Genomic DNA, 17,804 nt, shown 5'->3' with positions numbered 1-17,804 from the left:
TATTTTCCTCCTGTCAGCAGTTACGCAAATGTGTATGTTCCTGCATCGTTATTGTAAAGTTAAATTTAGTTCGTTGACGTTGATTTGGCAATTTGAGAAGTTCATGGCGTGTTGCAATGTGATAATGTAATACTTCCCTCTTTTGCTGATCTCCCCCATCTCTCTTTCTCTCTCAGGCGGGGTTCGTGGATTGAAGATTTCGCTCCGATCTCCAGCTCTCAGAACAGCATCTACCTGCCAATCACAGGCCACGTCAGTGCTTCGCCCCCTCGGGAAGACCTCGCCTCCACCAGCGTCCCAGTTATTAAAATGGGCTGGCTGGACAAGAATCCTCCTCAGGGGTGTGTGTGTGTGTGTGTTACTCTATTTCACACTGGCGTTTGAAGCTGATTTTCGAAGTGATTCATCTATATGACTCATTTGAACGAACTGATTCCTTAAATTGAATTGGAATTCCTAAACATAAGTATAAAATATAGCATCAGAGCAGCTAAAGTAATCAAAGCCATTTTAAGATGATTTTAGTCCAAATGGGTTATCACTTTTGATCAATAGCCCAAGCCATTATTTTGGCACCATGGTTCAAATTTGTTGCATTGCTATACAAAAATGGTTTCATCTATCAATACAAAATCCATAACTTTGTGTCAGCACAGTCTGAAGATGTTCTGACTCGATTTTGGTGAAAATCGGACCAATAGTCATGGAGGAGTATGAAAAAGTAGGCTTTCAACATTAATCAAAATAGCAGACAGGAAGTTTGGCCAACTATGGCCAATAATTGGTATGTTTGTTATTGGCGTTACCCAAGAAATATTTTGAGACCAGTTTCATTACAATAGGCAATGCAATCAAAAGTTACTAGCATTTTTGGAAATTTCATTATTAATGGTTAATGAATGGTTTATCACTCTTGCTCAATAGGTGGCGCTGTTACCAAATGTATGTGGTGTAGTCAGTGTGAAATGACAATGGCACATACAAAGTTTGGTGCAAATATCTCAAAGCTTTGCAGAGATGCAGCCTCAGATGCAGTATGGCATCTTCCCAGCAAATTCGTTGATGCGCGTAACAAAAATCGTTTTGTACATTGACATGAAATCCATAATTTTTTGCTCTGAAGATGATCGGAGGGAAATTTGGTAAAAATTGGACTAATGGTCTAGAAGGAGTTTGAAAAAGTAGGTTTATCCAAGGAATATATCAAGACCAGTTTTATTACAATAGGTTCATTTAAAAGTTTAAGCATTTTTTTTTTTTTTTTTACTTTTGACCACAAACAGTTTTAGCACTGTCAATGTGTTTGTAAAATTTAGCATTTTACAACAAAATTCTAAATAGCTGACATGGAAAATTGGATATGCATTCTTCTCAGAATCTAGAGACTAGTTTTGTGATTTTTGGTCAAACCATTCAGACGTTATAAGCAAAAATAGCCATTTTTTCCTATCTCCTGACCACTAGGCGGCGCTGCGCCAAAACACTGCAGGTAGCCTCAGGTCATGCTTGTCATAACACACACCACGTTTGGTCTCAATTCGTCAAACCGTTGCAGAGATGTAGCCTCACATCCATTTTGATGTGCTTTTTTTAGTAGAATTCGTTTGTGCGTTATTGGAGAACAGTTTGACTCATCAACTTGAATTCCATAACTTCTTGCCAGCATGGTCTAAAGATGATCTGAACCAATTTTGGTGAAAATCAGACAAACCACCTAGGAGGAGTTAAAAAAATAAAAAATAAAATAGTGAAAAACTAAACCTTTGATCAGAATAAGCAAAACGATCTGCCAGTGGGGTAAGTTAAATACTCTTGTTCACAGACTCAAAATCACTTTATAGCTGAAACAATTCCTTTTTATAGTTCTATAACTCGTCTTAGTGATTGAACATTTCTGTCCTTCTCTACTTGTAATTATTTAGAAGACATATTTAGAGCTGAATTTATTTGAACACTTCTGCAAGATCATTTGTGACCCTGGACCACAAAACCAGTCTTAAGTCGCTGGGGTATGTTTGTAGCAATAGCCAAAAATACATTGCATGGGTCAAAATTATTGATTTTTCTTTTATGCCAAAAATCATTAGGAAATTCAGTAAAGATCATGTTCCATGAAGATTTTTTGTAAAATTCCTACTGTAAACATATCAAAATGTAATTTTTGATTAGTAATATGCATTGTTAAGAACCTAATTTGGACAACTTTAAAGGTGATTTTCTCAGTATTTAGATTTTTTTGCAACCTCAGATTTCAGATATTCAAATAGATGTATCTCGACCAAATATTGTCCTATCCTAACAAACCATACATCAATAGAAAGCTTATTTATTGAGCTTTCATATGATGTATACATCTCAGTTTTGTCAAATTTAACCTTATGACTGGTTTTGTGGTCCAGGGTCACATTTAGTAGTGTAAATACAGCACTCTGTAAATAAACATGACATTTATTGTGGTAATAAATGTGATGCTACAGATTCTAGTGATGGAGATTCAGTTCTACTGATTGATTTACTTTAACCACTGTGTGTGTGTATGTTTGTGCAGGTCTCTGATCTACCAGCGGCGCTGGGTCAAACTGGATACTGAATACCTGAGATACTTCGACACTGAGAAGGTGATTCTGATTGGTTTATAGTGTCACTCTTAATGGCATGTGAAAAGACTCTGATACGATACCTAACTAAAACATAGAACGCCAGGTAAAGTAAATGAATAATAGATGATCCAAATGGAGGTTATAGTTATTTTATCCATTTAAAAATAAACATTTCATCCCTCTTTAAGGGCAGACACCTCAGGCAAAAACAGTTTTTTTCAAGCACCTGTAAAGATCGAGATTTTAGGCTTTTTGGTTTTTTATGATTTGTGTTGTGGAAAGAAAACATCCAAAAGACACTGTTAAATCTTTCTTTTATAGCACTTTATCTATTTGTGTCAATAGATTTCAATTACAATCCATATTTTTAAAGGCCATGAGTTTTTTCTCCTACACTGAGCCATAAATCTCCACTTCAGCAGCACTTACACACACCAAACTTTACATTTTTATTCTTGTCTATCCGCTGCTGATTAAACACCACTCTGACTGTGTGTGCAGGACGTCTACTCGAAGAGGATCATACCAACAGCGTCCATCACTGGCGTGGTCAATGTGGGCGAGCAGAAGTTTGAAGTGGTGACGCACAATCGCACTTTCTTGTTCCGGGCCGAGAGCGATTGTGAGTGTACAGCGTGTGTGTGGGTTGTTTAAAGCAGATGATAAAGTGTGTTTGCAAATGAGAGATGCACTAATGATCAGTGAGGTTTTGTGGTTTGGTAAAAGCTAAAGCTTGTGTGAACAACTGACCTGACAACATAAATAACACACCGACACGCACAAAACACACAGTACAGCACAACACAATGGTTTTCTTCTGGGAAAGAATAAACATTGATTGATTTATTTTAATTGTATTTTTTTTATATGAATTCAACTGATCTGACCTATATACAGGATTTTACAGTTTTACTACAAATACAACGGTTAAACTATGGTTAGTGTAGGAAAACCATGGTTAATTTGTGGTTACCATGATTTTTTTTTTAAGGATTAAAAGAGCTTGGGATAGTTTCCATGTACTTGTCTACAGTAGTCAATATTTAATGTCGATCAAAAAAGTTAATCAAAGTTGTCTTAAGACGTGAACAGGTATAGTTTTGGTTTTAGGGCCACTTTAATGAAAGATTTTGATCCACTTCAAATGTTGACTACTGTACAGGGTTCTCGCGGGGTCTTAAAAAGTCTTAAAAAGTCTAAAATTTAAAACTAAAAATTTTAGGCATTAAAAAGTCTTAAATTCGCTGTTCTAGGTCTTAAATAATTTTACATAGGTCTTATTTTTCCGATGTCCATGTAATGCTACCTCTAATGCTCATTTAAATTGTCTTTTTGTTGTTTCCGTGGCGTTGTAGTTCTTTATTTCACTATTCCAAATATAATTTGCTGTATTTAAACTACAAATGAGACCAGCATGCAATAGCCAATCAGCTTTCTGTTATTGGCGCGAGTCTCTCTCGGATTGTACCGCAGAAGTTAAATGGATTTAACTTTTTAGCTATGGGGAAGTGCAAGTTTAGCGATACTTAGCTTGAAAAAACTGAATATAGGGCTTGGCTAAGGCCATAACAACTGTAGATTTTTTTTCTCCCTCTGTAGAAGTTACTGCGTCTTCAGACAGAATCGCAGTATTTATATAACATGTCTAATTTATATATTTATAAATCAATAAATGTATTTAAAACGTTAATCTCACTTTTAATTTTGCAGTGTAAATCATGTAATCTCACTGCTAACAGCCATTTAGAATTTATTGATAAATTCATAAAATAAATTTCAAAGGTGATGCATACATTTCAAAAGTAAAAAAAAAAAAAGGCCTTTATGAAGGTAAATCAAATAGCGCAGATTTAAGATGTAAAAGCTAATAGAGCACTGATGAAAATATTGCTTCAGAATTTTTTTTTTTTTACATCAGATATTTCTAGTGGTACTTTTATGGGGATATTTTGTGTGGAATAGTATCTGCTTAAATGAAAAGTTCACTGTATATCGTAGTAATAAATTTTATTTATTTTGTTTACTTTTTACATTAAACACATTAAATATTACATATATGTGACCCTGGACCACAAAACCAGTCATAAGGTTAAATTTTACAAAACTGAGCTGTATATATAATATGAAAGCTCAGTAAATAAGCTTTCTATTGATGTATAGTTTGTTATGATAGAACAATATTTGGCCGAGATACATCTATTTGAAAATCTGGAATCTGAGGGTGCAAAAAAATCAAAATCCTGAGAAAATCACCTTTAGAGTTGTCCAAATTAGGTTCTTAACAATGCATATTACTAATCAAAAATGACATTTTGATATATTTATAGTAGGAATTTTACAAAAAAATCTTCATAGACATGATCTTTACTTAATTTCCTAATGATTTTTGGCATAAAAGAAAAATCAATAATTTTGACCCATGCAGTGTATTTTTGGCTATTGCTACAAACATACCCCAGCGACTTAAGACTGGTTTTGTGGTCCAGGGTCACATATGCATGTAATATAATATCTATTTCCATTACAGGTTTAGGTCTTAAATTTCATATAAGGTGGTATTAAAAAGGTCTTAAAAAATCTTAAATTTCACTTGTTCATATCTGCAGGAATCCTGAGTGTAGATCAACTTTGAGTAAAGAAAAGACAGATTTTTGTTTATTATGTGAAATGTAACTAGCAGAAAACACAAACTAAGTTATATTTTTTTCTATAGCAGTTAAACAATCCAAAGAAAACATCTTTAAATCAGACAAACATTAAATATATCTGGTCTAAATTTCTTGATTTTTTTATTTTTTTTAAGCAGTCAAAATAAAAAATAAAAAGAGTAGAGCTTGAGAGTCCTTGAGTTATTTTATGTTGCAGTATCTGTATGAACCCTGTGTGTTTGTGTTTGTCAGCGGAGCGGAGCGAGTGGGTGATGGTGTTGAAGAGCTGTGTCGGGGCGTCCCGTGGCCGGACCAGTCTGGACATGACCTTTAACCCCTGTGTGAACTACGAGATGAAGGGTTACCTGGAGCTGCGCGGCCTGCGCTCCAAACTCTACACGGTGGTGTGTGCGGATAAAGTCTTCCTCTACAAAAACACAGAGGTAAACTCTCATTCTGTCTGTTTTCAGAACTAAAACTAACACTAGTCATGCTTTATTGCACAATAATGTGGTTATTATTTAAAATAATTTAATTATAGCTACAGAATTCTGCATCAGTGTGTTCAAGCATCAAAGACAGAGACAGCCGTACCAGCTAAAAATAATTATTGTTCTTAATTGAGACGCTGTTTTTTCATGCACCTGTAAAGAAAGACTCAACAGTGTCTTTTGTGTGTTTTTTTCAGACTAGTGGAAAGAAAACATCCAAAAGACACTGTTGAGTCTTTCTTTTATAGCACTTTGTCTATTTGTGTCAATAGATTTCAATTATAATCCGTATTTATAAAGCCCAAGAGTTTTTTCTCCTACACTGAGCCATAAATCTCCACTTCAGGAGCACTTATATACACATTTTATTCCTGTCTATATCCTGAAGGTTTTTACAAAGGGTTTTTTCATATATGATTTGCTTGATTTTATTCATTTAATTCCAAAAAAACTGTAAAAAATATATAGTTTTTTGCCTGTTTGAAGTATTTTCTAAATTATGTCGTGACAAAATGAGAAAATTTCCCTCTGTAAAAACATTTGACTCTAATGTCAAAAAATTTAAGCAACTGAAACTGACTTCATCCAGTGTTCAGATTTTTGTACTAGAAATGAATGCAAATTAGTGCATATTTTATTAAATAATGCTCATTTGCATATTTAAACGTAACTTGTAATACAATTTTTTTTTACAATTATCAATGTATTCAATAAACTGTGTAAGTAAGGTGTTAGTATTAGTTATTTTTTTTTACCCTATTCACCCGCAGTGTCTCGCCTTAAATGTTTAATAACTTTTGAATCACTAATCCAATTTGAATGCTTTAAAAAGTCAAGGAAAGGCTTTAAAAGTCTTAAATATCTTCAGTCTGATGGATCTAATGACTCGTTGGACCGAACGATGATTCTCCCAAACATTTCTTGTTTTTTTGTAACATTAATCTTTTAAAATTATTTATATTTTATTTATTGCACTTGTGATTTTGCAGTGTAAAATATTTAATCTGCCTGGGTAGAGCCCTATAGAATTTGTGGAATTGTAATAATTTGAAATAAAAGGTGATGCATACATTTAAAAAGTTTAGTTATAGCTAAAAATAGACCTTAAATAAATAAATAAATAGGCCTTTATAAAAGTAAATAAAAATATGCTGATTTAAATATGTAAAAGTTAAACACGGATGCAGATATTGCTTATAAAAATATTTTTGTGTGGAATATTGTCTGCTGATATAAAAAAAATATCATTTATGACAGTTTTGTTTTGAAATTTAGTTTTCGTTTTGCATTAAACACATTAAATATTACATATACTGTATTTATGTTAATTAATATAATGTGTATTTCCATTACAGGTTTAGGTCTTAAATTTCATATAAGGTTGTATTAAAAAGGTCTTATAAAATCTTATATTTCACTTGATCATATCTGCACTGCAAAAAATGCTTTTCTTACTTAGATTTTTTGTGTTGTTTCCAGCCAAAATATCTGAAAATTCTTAAATGAAGATGGATTTTCTAGACGAGTAAAAATTATTTTCTTGTTTTAAGAAAAAACGAGCCAAAATTAAGTGATTTTTTGCTTAGAAAAAGCTAAATAATCTGCCAATGGGGTAAGAAGAAAAATCTTATTTCAAACAGAAAACAAGATTATTTTTCTGACCCCATTGGCAGATTATTTTGCCTGTTTCAAGCAAAAACACCCTTAATTTTGACTATTTTTTTCTGAAAACAAGACAATCATTTTTACTCGTCTAGAAAATGCTTCTTGTTTTAAGAATTTTTTGATATTTTGGCTGGAAACAAAACAAAAAATCTAAGTAAGAAAAGCTTTTTTTTGCAGTGTGTAGAAACCCTGGTAAAAGTTGCACTCGGTGCATTTCTCTCATTTTGTCTGTAGTTTGTGAATAATTTGGACTGTTTGTATTTTTGTTGCACAAGACGATTTCTGCAATAGTTTTCAGACTTTATAAAAGAGAATTTATCTGAAAAAGTAATTTTTTACTGTGTTTTGTTATGATTTAACAGTATTTCTACTGTTACTTTACTCCTTAGATGTTTTTGGACACATCTATATTGCCAGTAAACAAAAAAAGTGCCTGTAATAATATTGTAATAAATGGCTGTAACTTGCTTTGGGGAATGTTATATGTAGACACAAGTTTATTTGTAAGTGTAAAACACCTAAATACAAATTTCAAAAGAAAAAAAATCCAAACTTCAGGAGTTTTTGTTTAAGTGCACTGTAAAAAAACACTCAGTTGTTGCTTGCGTCTTTCTTAAAGTTCTAAAAATGAACTCATTCTTTAAGAAAACAAAAGGAAAATTAAGTCTTTGAAAAAACAAAGAATGTTCTAGGTGTTTAAGGGTTGCTCATGAAGCTTTCTAATGGAGCGCTGAGGAATCAGTTCATTTAGTGTTTAATTTATAACTGCATATGAGAGTGTGTTTATTTATAGATTAAGGATGCAAAACATGGTAAACATGGTAGATATTTGTTTGTAGGATTATCGTCTGGGAATCGGCATCACCTCTATCGATATGAATGTGGGTAATGTGAAGGAAGTGGATCGGAGAGCGTTTGATCTGACCACACCGTATCGCATATTCAGGTGAGAACGACTGGCTCCTTCGTTCACATTCATTCATATCTGCTCAGCTTCCTATTTAACCCTTGTGCGACCTTATGGACATTTTTGTTTTTTGTTTTAAGTGTGTCTGTGTTAATGCCAACTGCATAAACCTTGGCTCAGGTGTGTATTTTTATTGAAATTTTAATATTCCACCATCATTTCCTTCAAAAAATCTATTTTACCCTCCGTACAAAAAATACTCACACTGAGATGAGATTTTGTTAAGGACAAAAATGTCCAGATTGAAACCCATTAAAACTGCAATTTTTAACCCAGGGCCATTTGACTATAATATGATGCAATTAAATTTTTACCATTTTTTACTAGATTTTCAAATTTGGCATATAAAAGAAATACTCGCCTTTTCGTGTTTTCTGCTTATGCATATTATAGTCTATTATAGTCAATTGGAAAAATAATGCAGTTCTAATTGTGTGGGTATGTTGGTGAGGATGTCTGAGTGTGGTTTGCATGTGTTTACTGATGAGTCCCACCCTTGGCAGGTCATAAGGTCATGTGAAAACTAGGAATAAGGTCAAAGAAGGTTAATGCGCTTAAAGGATTTTTCTTTTTCACCCCAACACACATTTTAATCCTTGATTGCACTTTTTCATTTGTTATTGTTTTTGTACAGAGATAAAAGGTGAGCTTGAATTTGATGTAGAAGTTCAGAAGCCCCTAAAACACATTGTTTTTGTTTTCACCACAAGAAAACGCTGATTGTTTAGTCTGGTAGATTTTATACAGAGTTTGAGTGTTCGCACAGGTGTTCGCAAAGCAAAACCTAGACATATTTGGTGCTTGAGGGCTTGATCATTTCATTGCTTGCAAGATGAAGAGACGTTGCTCAGCAGAGGAAGCTCTGGAGCTAGTGTTGCCCACTGACAGAGAGAATTATCTGACTCAATAAAAAAAAAAAAAAAAAAAATTTTTTTTTTATTTTTATTTTTTTTGATCTCTTTTCTGATCTTCCCTTTCTAGCCCGTACTCATCTAACAACGCCTGTCATACGGTATTTTTGAGCACTTCCTATGTTGATCTGCCTCCTTAGGATGAATCACTTGTTGTATTCCCAATTGTAAGTCGCTTTGGATAAAAGCGTCTGCTAAATGAATAAATGTAATTGTAAATGTAATTATGAAGAAACCAGCTTTTAAAGCATTACAATTCTGAAAACGAATGAATGTTTGGTAATTATGAATAGAAAAGATGCTGATAAAAAAAACAAGTCAGTGAAAGTGGAAAAAAATATTAATATATGTGACCCTGGACCACAAAACCAGTCTTAAGTCGCTGGGGTATGTTTGTAGCAATAGCCAAAAATACATTGCATGGGTCAAAATTATTGATTTTTCTTTTATGCCAAAAATCATTAGGAAATTAAGTAAAGTTCATGTTCCATGAAGATTTTTTGTACAATTCCTACTGTAAATGTATCAAAATGTAATTTTTGATTAGTAATATGCATTGTTAAGAACCTAATTTGGACAACTTTAAAGGTGATTTTCTCAGTATTTTGATTTTTTTGCACCCTCAGATTCCAGATTTTCAAATAGATGTATCTCGGCCAAATATTGTCCTATCATAACAAACCATACATCAATAGAAAGCTTATTTATTGAGTTTTCATATTATATATACATCTCAGTTTTGTAAAATTGAACCTTATGACTGGTTTTGTGGTCCAGGGTCACATATAAGATTTCTATGACAGTTTTTTGACATGGCCTTTTTTTGTCCATTATGGCCCTAAGTGTTAGTTTTTTTTTTTTTAAATCTAACACTACATAAAAAATATAAATGCCTCAAAATTAATGTTGTTGTTCTTCATTGACACACCCAAGAAGCTAATAAGCAAAGAAAAAAAAATCTGCTTCGCATTTAGTACATGGAAATTAACTACTATTTTTCATTTTTTTAAAATAAAAAAACACCTGTGGCATTATGTAAACAAATCAGCATTTAAAGGGTTAAAACTCAGAAAATGTATGAATGTTTGGTATCTATGGATAGAACCAGATGCTGGTTAAAAAAATCGACATCAGTGAAAGTGGAAAAAAATATTAATAATATTTTTATGGCAGTTTTTGGACATTTTGCACCTATGTGTAACTCTTTTTTTTTTGAACGCACAAGGGTTAAGATTTCATTCATGTTTCTGTTGATCTCATTTCTGCTCTCTTCATCCATTTCATTCAAGTCACTATGAGTCAGTTCATCCAGCAGCTGAAATAACTTGTGTGTGGGAATACATGTGTGATATAGTGGCTGTGTGTGTGCATGCTCTGCCTTTGTCTCGCACATCTGTTGTGGTTTTCTGTATTTGTACTTGTAGTTTTTTCCTCTTTTGTGCTGCTCGGTGAATCTGAAGGTCAGATGTGACATCTGTGTGTGAAATGCACCAGTTTAACTCAGTGGATTTCAGTACAAAACTTAGTGAAACTTCACATACAGCCAAAATAAAACTACTAGAAGCTAAAAATAAGTATTAGATTCAAAAGTGGAACTACAAATAGAACTGAACTAAAATGTGTTACTTAAGTACTAAATATTACTAAGAGTAAAACTGAAACAATTTTATTTGAATAAAAACTAAATTTAGAACAAAAAGCTAAAACAAATAGCTAACACAAAAGCACATGCAATTACAAAAATATCAAAACTCAAAATATAAAAATTAACATTAATTACAAAGTATTCTTAAATACCATAACCAGGTTCTGGTTTTTGTATTTTGTTTTAGTTTTAAGTTTATTTTCTGACTCCACTGGCAGATATTTGATCTTGTTTAGAAATGTAAAAATGTCATCTGACACATTTATTACTGCACTGTTAGGAACCACAGAAAGCAAGGGATGTTTGTGTAGATGCTGGAGAACAGCCTTGTGGGATGTTTGTGTAGATGCTGGAGAACAGCCTTGTGACATGTTTGTTTGTCTGTAGTTTTGTGGCGGATACGGACCAGCTGAAGGATCAGTGGGTTGAGGCCATGCGCGACTCTATCGCAGAGGCCTTGTCCAATTATGAAGTGGCTGAGCGCATCTGGGCGGAGCCGTCCAATCAGATGTGTGCCGACTGCAGCGCCGGCAAACCCGAATGGGGGGCTATCAACCTGGCTGTGGTTTTCTGCAAACGATGTGCAGGTAACGACCAATCATGATCCAAACAACATGTTTGTTCTGACTTGTACATATTACAATATATAAAAGAATAAGGAAGCGCATTAGTTTTATTGTGTTTTAAATTAGTAAAAAAAAGTTTACTGACAAATGGACAAAACCTAGGATAGTTCTACATTTAAAAAATGCAGAATTATAACTAATTATGATTTGGGGTAGGATTAAGTTGTCTTTTAAAATGGCATAACTTGATTTTTAATGTAATTATGCAATAAGATTGAGACTGAATGACATTTTAGTGGTCTCTTCTGTAAATTAGGGAAAATGAATATTTATTTTTTTTGCTCCGAAAAACAAAAATGCAATTAAATTAAACAAAAAACTTTAAAGTAGTAATACACTTATTGTTTTTAATGCTTAAACCTTTTTTCGTCTTTGACCCAAATGCATCATGCACCAACCACAATGAGAAAAGTATATCAACAAAATATATATCAAAAAATATAAACAATAAAACTAAAATAATAATTATAAATTATAAATATTACATGTTCTGTCTATATTTTGAAGGTTTTTACAGAAGGATTTGTTCATATATAATTTGCCTGATTTTATACAACATTTTATTCCCCAAAAAATGGTAAAAAATACATTGTTTTCTTTCTGTTCTAATTTTTTTTCTGAATTATGGAGTGACAAAATGAGACCAAAATGCCCTCTGTGAAAACATTTATATGTCAAAAAAGTTAACAAGATTTTTAAAAACCGACTTAATCCAGTGTTTAGATTTTTGTACTAGAAATATGGCCTCATAAAATAATGCCTCATTTGCTAAGATTATAGAAAACATATAATTAAAAAAACGTTTGCAGTTATTAATGTTATCAATTAACTGGCTAAGTAAGGTGATAACTATTAGTTTTGTTTTGTTTTTACACTATTCACCTGTAGTGTCTCGCCTAAAAAACTAAAACTAAATTAAATAATAAATAAAACTAAATTAAAGCTAAATAGAAATAAAAATAAATAAATTATTGGAATTTTACGACTGTAATGTGATTTTTTTTTTATTATTATTTATTTATTTTATATTGAATGCTTTTTATTATGTATTAAAAATGTTTGATATATAATTTGAAGTTGTGTCCACAGGCTTTTTTCTTCCCAAATCATGTAGTCCTAGTTCTTCAGCTGTCTGTGTGTTTGTGTCTGTAACAGGAGAGCATCGTGGTCTTGGTCCAAGCATATCAAAAGTACGCAGTCTCAAAATGGACAAGAAGGTCTGGACTGAAGATCTCATCCAGGTGCGTTTTGTTTTGGTGATTTTCTGTGGTTCTTGATGTCCTTGCACTCCTCTTTATCAGTTTTCTCCTTGTGTTCCAGCTGTTCCTCGCTCTAGGAAACGAGCGAGCCAATCAGTTTTGGGCGGCGAACGTCCCGCCCAGCGAGGCCTTGAACCTCAACAGCAGCAGCGAGGAGCGACGCCGCTTTATCGCGGCAAAATACCGCGAGGGGAAATACCGCCGATATCACCCGCTCTTCGGCAACCAGAGAGAACTTAATAACGTAAGTCAACATAAACTCAAAACTTTCAACACTAAACCATTAGTATGCATGAGTGCAGCATGTGTATAAACTCTAGTTGGGATGGAAGCCAGATTGAATTGTTTATGGATAAAATTGAGGCTGTGAAGAACAGACTTACACTACTGGCAAAAACATAGATTTTTCATGCTCTGGTCAGTTTTGTGATTTTGGTCTGTTTGGCTTTTTTATAAGCTGTGTTTCAGGAAAGTGGAGAGAAAACATCCAAAATACTCTTTAAGTGTTTAGTTTATTCCACTTTTTCTGTTTGTGCCTGTAGATTTCAATTGCAAAACATCTTTAAAAGTTTGTTTCTCCGCTTCAGCAGCACTTACATACACCAAAACTTACAGTTTTATTTCTCTCTATATTCTGAAAGCTTTTACCGAAACATTTGTTCATATATCATTCACACATTGTTTTTTCATCATTTTATACCTAAAAACATGCTCAAAATGCACATTTCTAAAGGCAGCTAGTTTGTTTCTCCACTTCAGAAGCACTTACATACACCAAAACTTATAGTTTTATTCCTCTCTATAGTCTGAAGAGTTTTACTGAAGCATTTGTTCATATATCATTCACAAGTTTTTTTTTCTTTCAACATTTTACCTAAAAACATGGTGAAAATGCACATTTCCAAAGGCAGCTAGTTTGTTTCTCCACTTCAGCAGCACTTACATACACCAAAACTTATAGTTTTATTCCTCTCTATAGTCTGAAGAGTTTTACTGAAGCATTTGTTCATATATCATTCACAAGTTTTTTTTCTTTCAACATTTTACCTAAAAACATGGTGAAAATGCACATTTCCAAAGGCAGCTAGTTTGTTTCTCCACTTCAGCAGCACTTACATACACCAAAACTTACAGTTTTATTTCTCTCTATATTCTGAAAGCTTTTACCGAAACATTTGTTCATATATCATTCACACATTGTTTTTTCATCATTTTATACCTAAAAACATGCTCAAAATGCACATTTCTAAAGGCAGCTAGTTTGTTTCTCCACTTTAGCAGCACTTACATACACCAAAACTTAGAATTTTATTCCTCTCTGTATTCTGAAGACTTTTACTGAAGCATATGTTCATATAACATTCACAAGTTTTTTTTTTTCAACATTTTACCTAAAAACATGGTGAAAATGCACATTTCCAAAGGCAGCTAGTTTGTTTCTCCACTTCAGCAGCACTTACATACACCAAAACTTATAGTTTTATTCCTCTCTATATTCTGAAGTTTTACTGAAGCATTTGTTCATATATCATTCACAAGTTTTTTTTTTTCAACATTTTACCTAAAAACATGGTGAAAATGCACAATTCCAAAGGCAGCTAGTTTGTTTCTCCACTTCAGCAGCACTTACATACACCAAAACTTAGAATTTTATTCCTCTCTGTATTCTGAAGAGTTTTACTGAAGCATTTGTTCATATATCATTCACAAGTTTTTTTTTCTTTCAACATTTTACCTAAAAACATGGTGAAAATACACATTTCCAAAGGCAGCTAGTTTGTTTCTCCACTTCAGCAGCACTTACATACACCAAAACTTAGTTTTATTCCTCTCTATATTCTGAAGAGTTTTACTGAAGAATTTGTTCATATATCATTCACAAGTTTTTTTTCTTTCAACATTTTACCTAAAAACATGGTGAAAATACACATTTCTAAAGGCAGCTAGTTTGTTTCTCCACTTCAGCAGCACTTACATACACCAAAACTTAGTTTTATTCCTCTCTATATTCTGAAGAGTTTTACTGAAGAATTTGTTCATATATCATTCACAAGTTTTTTTTCTTTCAACATTTTACCTAAAAACATGGTGAAAATACACATTTCTAAAGGCAGCTAGTTTGTTTCTCCACTTTAGCAGCACTTACATACACCAAAACTTAGTTTTATTCCTCTCTATATTCTGAAGAGTTTTACTGAAGAATTTGTTCATATATCATTCACAAGTTTTTTTTCTTTCAACATTTTACCTAAAAACATGGTGAAAATACACATTTCTAAAGGCAGCTAGTTTGTTTCTCCACTTTAGCAGCACTTACATACACCAAAACTTAGAATTTTATTCCTCTCTGTATTCTGAAGAGTTTTACTGAAGCATATGTTCATATATCATTCACAAGTTTTTTTTTCAACATTTTACCTAAAAACATGGTGAAAATACACATTTCTAAACGCAGCTAGTTTGTTTCTCCACTTCAGCAGCACTTACATACACCAAAACTTAGAATTTTATTCCTCTCTATATTCTGAAGGTTTTTCCTGAGGGGTTTGTTCAGATATCATTCAGATATATTAATTTATACAATATTTTATTCCTAAAAACATGGTCCGTTAACAGTATTTTCTGATTTATGAAGTGATAAAAAGAGAAATTCTAAATTAGTTTTGATATAAATACCTTAGCTGAAATAAAGCTTTTTTTTAATGATATCGAAGTTAAAACTATCACAAAGTTTGTACTATTTACTTCTCATTTTGATATATATTTGTTCAATAAATATACTGTCATTTTAAGTATGGTAATATAAAAATATTTTAAAATACTGAAACAAAATCATTTTAAAAAGTAAAGATTCTGTAAGTATTGAAAGAGATACGAATAGTTTAATATAGATTTACAGTACATGTTTTAAATATGATTATTTAATTCTGAACATGATGATTATCTCTAAGATGGACTCCCAACATAATATATGATATTTACTCTCTGAATCGTGTAATCATGCCTTTAAAAAAAGCCTAATTATAATTATAAGGCCCTATGAAATCTGTTTTATTTTGAAATTCATTTTTTCCGTTTTAATTTTTCTATACTCCGTTTTCATGGTTAAATATTTTTTTCAAATCAAAAAGCCTGTGTAATTATTTGAGTTTTACAGGTTTTATTTTTACCAAATTCTTTTCCATTACTTTTCTGCATGCCATTTTAATGGTTCGATTAAAATGTAGTAATACATCTTAATTATTAATAAATTAAACAAACATCTCCAATTAACCTATTTTATTAAAAAAATGTTCTTAAGTCAAATTGTTGATTTTTATTTATTTTTTTTCTGGGAAATTACAAATTGGTAATTTAGATAAAAAATAGTCGTTATGGCAGCCCTACTTCACTTCAGGATGTTGCATGTTTAATTTACATTTAGTTTCCATTTTCAAAATGCAGATTTGTTATAATTTGTGTAGCTCCGCCCACACTGAAATCTCATTGGTTTAGAATCATGCTTTACATAACTGAATATTAATCAGATGTATGTCATGATGCAAACTATAAATGTTGGCATTAGTTAAAGTCATTTAAGTTTGTTTATTGTGGCATGTGTGTGTTATTGAGACACCAGGGTATTTGTGACATTTACAGTATGAGTGTTTGATGTCCTGATATCAATCAGTTCATGTGGGATTTACGGTTAGTGTTGGACTTTATCTAGTGTCATCAGCATTGTGTCTGTGATGAACACACTGATATATTCATCTGAGATGATTCATTTGTACGAACACACACACAGGAAGCTTTCACTGCAGTCCACCAAAACAACACAAAACCAATCACAGCGTGATGTGATCTGCTTCCTAAAACACACACACACACACACACACACACACACACACACACACACACACACACACTCATGAGCTCCCAGGATTCCTCTGTGCTGTTTCAGTGGGAAGAGAGAAACGGACAGACAAAGAGTCCATTCAGGATGAGAGAGAGACAGGCTGATGACGGACAGACAGATGGAGCAGAGCATGTGATCTTTAACAGCATTATGATGCATCATACGAAACCCCAAGAGTGACCTTTCACTCTTTCCCATAGTTCTGCATCACTGTTTTTCTGTATATTAGACATCAAGCTGCAGAATAATTTGATCAAACAAGTTTTCTCCTCTCTTTAATAGTTGATGAATTGATACAGTTCTAATCCTGTTGAATATCCATCCTCTGTTTTGAGTCATTCCTGCATCACACTGCTAAACAAATCACTGAAAGAGAGAGAGACAGTTTCAGGTTTGTTGATCAGACTCTGACTAAGCTCCGCCCCCAGCTCCTAGTGCAGTGATTTATCAGACTCCGCCCACTCATTCACAGGCTCCACCCATACACAGCTCCCTCTCATTCTCTCATTCTGTCGTTCAGTCGGCAGTGATTCACATCAGTGTGTGTTTGTGCGCCTCTGCACTGTGCTTATACATCACATACACACACACACACAGAGGTTGAGGGGTGACCTTTGAACTTTCAGCCTCGTGCCAGTCAGCTGGGTGAGTTGTTGAAGTATTTTCTGTCATTGTTGCTTAAAATGCGTTGGGTTTTCTTGAGTGTGATAGAGTGCTTGTGTGTGTTCTAGGGTGTTTTTTACATCTGTGTGTTTTCAGGGAGTGTGTTTGTTTAAAATCTGTTTTTAAGTGTTTGTGTTTAAGTTAGTTTTCAGTCAGTTCTAAGTGTGTGTGTGTGTGTGTGTATTTAAAATCTGCTATGAGAGTGTTTTAAGTGTGTGCATGTTTTAAATGTGTTTTTTAGGTCTGTGTTTTGAAGTGTTTGTGTTTAAGCGTGTTTTCAGTCTTTTTTAAGTGTGTGTGTGTGTGTGTGTGTGTGTGTGTGTGTGTGTGTGTGTGTGTGTGTGTGTGTGTGGTGTGGAATTTCTCTCCTGCTTGACACGCTTTTCTTCTCTTTCTACTGTTCTTCTGTGTCAAAGTGCTCTGTGTGTGTG

At 33.0% G+C, this 17,804-nt stretch overlaps 1 protein-coding gene across 1 annotated transcript in view; it reads left to right on the top strand.

The window, feature by feature from the left end:
- The window catches only part of LOC141285226 (arf-GAP with Rho-GAP domain, ANK repeat and PH domain-containing protein 1), a 71,442-nt gene extending 54,552 nt beyond the window's left edge, over positions 1–16,890 (top strand). The window contains exons 6-14 of the mRNA XM_073818265.1: positions 177–341; positions 2,549–2,618; positions 3,102–3,222; positions 5,501–5,691; positions 8,244–8,350; positions 11,315–11,514; positions 12,709–12,794; positions 12,874–13,056; positions 16,756–16,890. Of these exons, the coding sequence (XP_073674366.1) occupies positions 177–341; positions 2,549–2,618; positions 3,102–3,222; positions 5,501–5,691; positions 8,244–8,350; positions 11,315–11,514; positions 12,709–12,794; positions 12,874–13,056; positions 16,756–16,890 (1,258 nt within the window). The remainder of the gene's footprint in view (positions 1–176; positions 342–2,548; positions 2,619–3,101; positions 3,223–5,500; positions 5,692–8,243; positions 8,351–11,314; positions 11,515–12,708; positions 12,795–12,873; positions 13,057–16,755) is intronic.
- The last annotated feature ends 914 nt before the right edge of the window (positions 16,891–17,804 follow it).

This window comes from Garra rufa, chromosome 14, assembly GCF_049309525.1.
Source record: "Garra rufa chromosome 14, GarRuf1.0, whole genome shotgun sequence".
Classification (NCBI taxonomy): domain Eukaryota; kingdom Metazoa; phylum Chordata; class Actinopteri; order Cypriniformes; family Cyprinidae; genus Garra; species Garra rufa.
The sequence above is the reverse complement of the archived record's forward strand: the minus strand, read 5'-3'. Positions and strand labels throughout refer to the sequence as shown.